At 51.9% G+C, this 6077-nt stretch overlaps 1 protein-coding gene across 2 annotated transcripts; it reads right to left on the minus strand.

Annotated features, from left to right (window-relative positions):
* Nucleotides 1-726: 726 nt before the first annotated feature.
* PCDH20 (protocadherin 20) lies at nt 727-5205 on the minus strand. 2 transcript variants are annotated; one of them, XM_005490265.4, is made up of 2 exons: nt 4982-5205; nt 727-3903 (listed from the first exon to the last, which is right to left on the minus strand). In XM_005490265.4, the coding sequence occupies exons 1-2, from the start codon at nt 5120-5122 to the stop codon at nt 1207-1209; spliced, it is 2838 nt and encodes a 945-aa protein (XP_005490322.2). In that variant the 5' UTR covers nt 5123-5205; the 3' UTR covers nt 727-1206. The 2 variants fall into 2 exon arrangements, with proteins under 2 accessions (XP_005490322.2, XP_026651220.2); XM_026795419.2 differs by lacking the exon at nt 4982-5205 and adding an exon at nt 4355-4862.
* Nucleotides 5206-6077: the final 872 nt, after the last annotated feature.

The raw sequence follows: 6077 nt of genomic DNA on the forward strand, positions 1-6077 counted from the left end.
ACTGATAAATTTGCTGCTTTGTTGCAGAGGATACAGCAAAGAATAAATTATCAAGAAAATATGCCACCAGTCTTACAAGTTAGATTCTGGATCTAATCCAAAATCAAAGCCAATGAAAAGGAGCCAGGAATGGTCGCCAAAAATCAGAAACAAGATCTTTCACATGAAATACCAATCCAGAAAGAAGCAACAGTCAGAATAAAAAAAGTCCTACAATTCCTTAGAATGTGAAGTGATTTTTGTTTTCATCTGGCAGATCAGATTCAGAAGTAACACATAACAAAAATCTACTGCACAACCCAACTGATGGAGTATTATTGACAGATTGCTCAAAGTACAAAAAAATACCACCACTTGTGTGACAACTAAGGATTTAGCCATTCCCTTGCTTCCTTGCATCTGGCATGTTTATGAGGATGAAGATGGGGCTCTGCCATTATTTGCTTTAGGAAATATTAAATATAATTTTTCCATAAAAATGACCAGCAGATTGCTGGAGCAAATGGTAATGAGAGTGGAATCTGGAGAAAAATGAATGATATGTCACAGCAGTTCAGATTCTCATTACAATGTCTTGCATTCTTGCTCAACAGGAATTGCACTTGTTAATGCCTCTTCTACCCTACTGTATAAGCTTTACTTGTGAGGTAATAAACATTCTGGTTTTCATTACTAGTGCATTTTAACATATTTATTCTTTTTATTATACATACATTGGGACAGACATTTCTTTTTTTTTTTTTTTTTTTTTTGTAATGGTTAAATGTCTGTATGCCAATAGGTATTTTATATTAAAATCAATATACTTAAAATATATTCTGTTTATCTCATGGACAGTACCTTGAACAGTTCCCTGCTCAGGAGCATTTGATGCCCTCTCGTGGTTAAAAATACTTTTAAAACTTGAGTTTAAAAGAATCATCTTACCTTCACCCTTTTTATGTTCACTGATCTTATTGATTTATGAAAGCTGGAAATGATGTCCATGTTTTTATAGTCAGGGTGCTAGCTGTTAGTTACTAACGTTTCATAAAAAAGCTGTACACTGAAATTGAATTTAAAAAACTGTAAACAGCTATTTACAATTATAATATTAAGTTATAAATTAGCAGTCCTCCATTGCATCCTCTGTCAATACAACCTACAGCTAGGTGTTTTAGTGTCCTCCAGGGTTTTTCAAATGTTGGACTTATACACAAAGAAACATCAGATATTAGAAATCTCCACTGGTTTCTTCTCCAACATGTGCAGGTTAATTCTTCCATTTAAGGGGATTTGTACTTCCAAGTTTTCATCTGCTCTGTGATGCTTTTTCCCTTTTCTCAGACAAATGTAAATTCCCATCCCCGTTACTAAAGCAATCGAACTCAAGCTTATTATTGAAAGAGCTACCAAGGTAGGCATGCAGGATGCTGACTCCATTTTTTTATGTGTAGGCTCTATGGATATTTGTGGCTGCTTTTCCTCTACACTGATATCAGGCTCCTTCCTTAACAAGCTCTCAATGTAGCTCTCATTGCTGACGGTGTCATTGACAAAAAGGTTCACCATGACGGTGGAGTGGAGAGGCTCCGGGTAGCCGTGGTCACTGACTTTCACGAGCAGCCGATAGAGGCCATAGTCATTCTGCATCAGTGACTCTTCCAAGGTGATGTTACCAGTTTTGGGGTCAATCCTAAACGACTCGGGTCGAGGGCCTCTCCTTCCTATGATACTGTAAGCTATGACTGCATTCATGCCGGTGTCCTTATCGACAGCATAGACCTCAGTGATGGGAGAGCCAGGAAGGGTAGAGGGAAGGACTAACAAGTAAGACATATTAGACTGAGGGAACAAGACCAAAGGAGGGTTGTCATTTATGTCCAGAAGAAGGATAGTTATTTTTGCTGTAGAAGACAGGGCAGGATCACCGCCATCAACTGCTTCAATCCACAGAACGTAGGAGCTTTGCTGCTCCCTGTCCAGGGAGACTTTAGCTCTCAAAACTCCTTTTCCAGTATCTATAACAAAAATATCACTTCCGTTCAGAACTGAAAGGGCAACCCATCCATTTTGCCCTGCATCAGCATCTGTGACACTTATAACTCCAATTTCACCAAAGCCTGGAAAGTTTTCTGGCACAAAAAAGCTGAAATCCTTATTGATAAATCTTGGACTGTTATCATTTTTATCCAATACAGTGATGGTGACAGTTGCTATTGATTCTCTTGGAGGGAATCCAGAATCTACTGCTTTGACAGTATATCTGTATTTCTCTTTTTCTTCTCTGTCCAGCTGGGTAGAAACTGTAAGAACTCCTGTAGTTTTATCTAAAGCAAAATAAGAAGGGGCATCAGGACCTAAGAAATAGGACACTTGCCCTCTTTCTCCACTGTCAGCATCAGTAGCATGCAGTTTGGTCAAAAAAGCATTGGGAACATTGTTCTCCTCAATGGACAATTCTATCAGCTGTTCAGAGAAAACTGGTGAATTGTCGTTGTCATCCAGAACCTGTACTTTGACAACTTTCTTGACATGAAATCCTTCAGAGTTCCATGCAACTACAGAGATTTCATACAGCTGCTGTGTCTCAAAGTCCAAAGGCTTCGTGGTCTCCAACAGGTATTCATTGTTGTATGGCTTGTACGGTGAAAGCCTGAAAGGCCCATCACCGTCCAAATAGCAACTGACTTTGTACTTTTCATCGGGGTCTTTAATGGTAAAAAATGCTATGGGTGTGTTGATAGGCTCAAGTTCCTTTAAGTAGACCACCCCTTCCACTTCATTAGCTATGAAACGAGGAACAACTTCAGGGGGCCTCATCATGACTTTGATGATGGTCACCAGCACCGTGATCACGGCAGGAATACAGCCAGGACCGTTGCCCAGTATGATCAGCCTGTGCAGCCTTGGAGTGTCCCCATCAACCTTAGTGGAGAGTGTGATGGCTCCTGTGCTTTCATTCAGATGGAACAAGTCTCTGGATGGCTGGGGGACCTTCTGGCTGTAGGAGTACGTGATCTGGGCATTGGATCCAAGGTCCATGTCCACAGCGTGGACAGTAGCCACGTGTGTCCCTAGGCTGGAATTCCCATAGAGAGTGACGTTGAGCTGCGAGTCATTGAACTGGGGGCAGTTGTCATTGATGTCACTGATGCCAATAGTGAGGGTGGCGCTGCCCACGAGCGGAGGAGTCCCCCCATCCTCAGCGACAATGACTGTCACATACTCGTCCTGCGTCTCCCTGTCCAGTGTCCCCATAACAATCAGGTAGGGAGTCCTCTCCCCATTCTCATTCTCCTCCACATCCAGGGTGAAGACACCATAGTTATCTCGCAGGCGGTAGGTCTGGACACCATTGGTGCCCATGTCAGGGTCGAGGGCGGGGTGCTCGATGGCCAGGCGGGTGTTCACAGGCGCATTCTCAGGCACCCAGAGGCGGATGTGGGGCACAGGGAAGCGGGGCGCATTGTCGTTGACATCACGGATAGCAATTTTTACCTTCACCAGGCGAAAGTACTCCTGCGGCAGTACCAGCACATCCAGCAGCAGTAGGCATGACTCTGGTGAGGGGGACGAAGAGGAGACAGCAGCCGATCCCCCGAAGATGGTAGCCCCACTGCTTTCCACGCATAGAGCTTCCCGATCTATCTCCACCGCTGAGGTGTGCAGCTCTCCGGAGCGGTTGTCCAGCTGCACATACTGTCCCCCCAAGCCATGGGAGGCCAGGGTGAAGGAGAGTGGGGGCTGCAGAGACGCCGCTTGCTGGCTGCCAGCCGTTGGGAGCCGCAGGTCACGGGCCAGGCTGCCGATGAGCACCCCAGCAGGCAGCCCCTCGTTGAGGCTGTAGAAGAGCTCAGTGGCGCGGCTGTAGCTGGCAAAGCAGTTGAAAGGCCCAACGAAGAGCAGGAAGAGGAGCAAGTGCTAAGAAGAGAGAAGCACAGGGGTGTAAGGAAGGGCTGGCACTTCCCCCCGCCCACTGCCTCCCCCACTGCCACTTCGAGCAGCGAGCGCTGCATCTGCAACATGAAGCCATCCTCCCTCTCCCCACCATCCTCCCGGTACAGCAGCTACTTCCAGGGCATCACCATCTGTACCCTCCAGGCAACACCAGCTGCATTCCCCACAGCAAATACGCAGTGCCAGGATGGCCCGGGGGCACCCTGCCTCCCCCCGCCCCCCGGCAGCACTTGCGCCCCGACGTGCCATTTTTCCCTCTCGCCCCCGCCCCAAGCCGCGTCTCACCAGCGGCACCTTTCCTCCCAACAACAAGCGCATCCCAAACCGGGGCATCCCCTGGCACATCCCCAAACATCTGCTCGCCCCCTTCCCCTTCCACAGCAGAAATGCGGAACGCGTCCCTCGCTGCTCCTACCCCCATCCCCGTCCCGAAAGCTGTTTTTCCCGCATGTTCACAGTCCCGCGGTGCAGCGGGGAGGCGGCCCGCTCCGCGGAGCCCGCGGGGGTCCCGGCGGAGGAGCCGCGCTCCGGGAGGCGGGTCCCTGCCTCCTGCGGCCGCGGAGCCGCGGCTCCAGCCCCGCCGTGAAGGGTCCCCGGCCAGCCCCGCGGGTCCCTCTGTGCCGGCGGACACCGCGAGCTGCGCAAGAGCCGCGGAGCGGAGGGGCTGCGCGGAGCAAGTTGGCCGCGCTGGCGAGCGTGTCGCCCGCTGCACATAGATGGAAAGGAGCTCCCCGAAAGTAACTTCAGACATCGTCTCCACGGAGGAAATATTTTCCCCTTCCCTTCTTTCTAATCACCCATTCGCTTTTCCGCGGCTCTTTGCCACAACCCGGCAGCAGCAACAAATATAAACTTTTCGTGGCTGCCCCGATCTTTGGAGAGAAAAAGAGCAACAAACATATCCACGCATACACGGTCTGGTTTGTTTGGTTGTTTTTTTGGTCCTTTTAAGCCAATTTGTTGCCAATTTCGCTGCTGCGTGAGAAGTCGGGCTCGGGTGGCCGGACGCGGCGCGTCCCCCCTCCCTCCGCCCGGCCCTCACCTGCAGGCTGCCGCGGGCGCCGGAGCTGCCGCGACCGCCCGGGGGCCCCATGCCCGGCCACCGCTGCCGCCGCCGGCTGCGCCCCGGCAGCGCGCCCGCTCCGCCGCCCGCCCGGCGCTCCTGCTCCCCGCGGCTGCCCATTCCCCCGCGCTGCCGCCGCCGCCGCCGCGCTGGGCTGGGCTGGGATGTGCGCGCCGCCCAGGACACTCCCCCTCCGCCGCGGGAAGGGCCGGAGCGGGGGAACAGTCACGGGCTCGGCCGGGAGGGGGGCGGGCGGGCCAGACGCGGGGGCGCGTCCGCGGAGGCTGCGGCAGCGCCGCGGGCAGTGGGCAGGGAGCGCCGCGGGATGGGAGCACTCGGGCAGGGAGCGCAGCGGGCATCGGGCAGGGAGGGAAGCGGGCAGGGAGCACAACAGGCAGGGAGGGAAGCGGGCAGCGGGCAGGGAGCACCGCGGGCAGGGAGCGCAGCGGGCAGCGGGCATCGGACAGGGAGGGAAGCGGGCAGGGAAGGAAGTGGCCGCTGTGCCGAGCCCAGCGGCGCGGCCACAGCCGAGAGCGGGCATGTCGGGTTTGTGTGTGCTCGCCCGGGCAGCGCTGGGACGAGGGAAAGAAGGTAGACCCGTCTGGAAACTAAGGCGGGAAAAAGATACTAAAAAGGAAAATAAGCTCGGCTTGTTGTTCGTCTGTAGAAAGCGGACGGAGTGCGACTTTTTACACGGGCCGATAGTCATCGGATAAGGGGAGCAGTTTTGAACTAAAAGAGGACAGATTTAAAATGAGGTGTTAAGGCATAAATTGTTTACTCTGAGAGTGGTGAGGCACTGGAACAAGTTGCCCAGAGAACCTGCGGTTGCCCTATCTCTGGACATGTTCGAGGCCAGATTGGATGGGGCCCTGAGCAACCTGATCTAGTGGATGCCATCCCTGCTCTTGACCGGGGGGATTTGAACGAAGATGATCTTTAAATTTGCTTCCCATCCAAACCATTCTGAGGTTCTGTGTTGTGCTGTGAGTGTCAGCAGGCAAATCGAGAATTAACAGCTGCACTGGCATTGCGGAGCCTTGGTGAATTGAGCAGCTTGTTCCTGCACGAAATG

This window comes from Zonotrichia albicollis, chromosome 2 (assembly GCF_047830755.1).
Source record: "Zonotrichia albicollis isolate bZonAlb1 chromosome 2, bZonAlb1.hap1, whole genome shotgun sequence".
Lineage (NCBI taxonomy): Eukaryota > Metazoa > Chordata > Aves > Passeriformes > Passerellidae > Zonotrichia > Zonotrichia albicollis.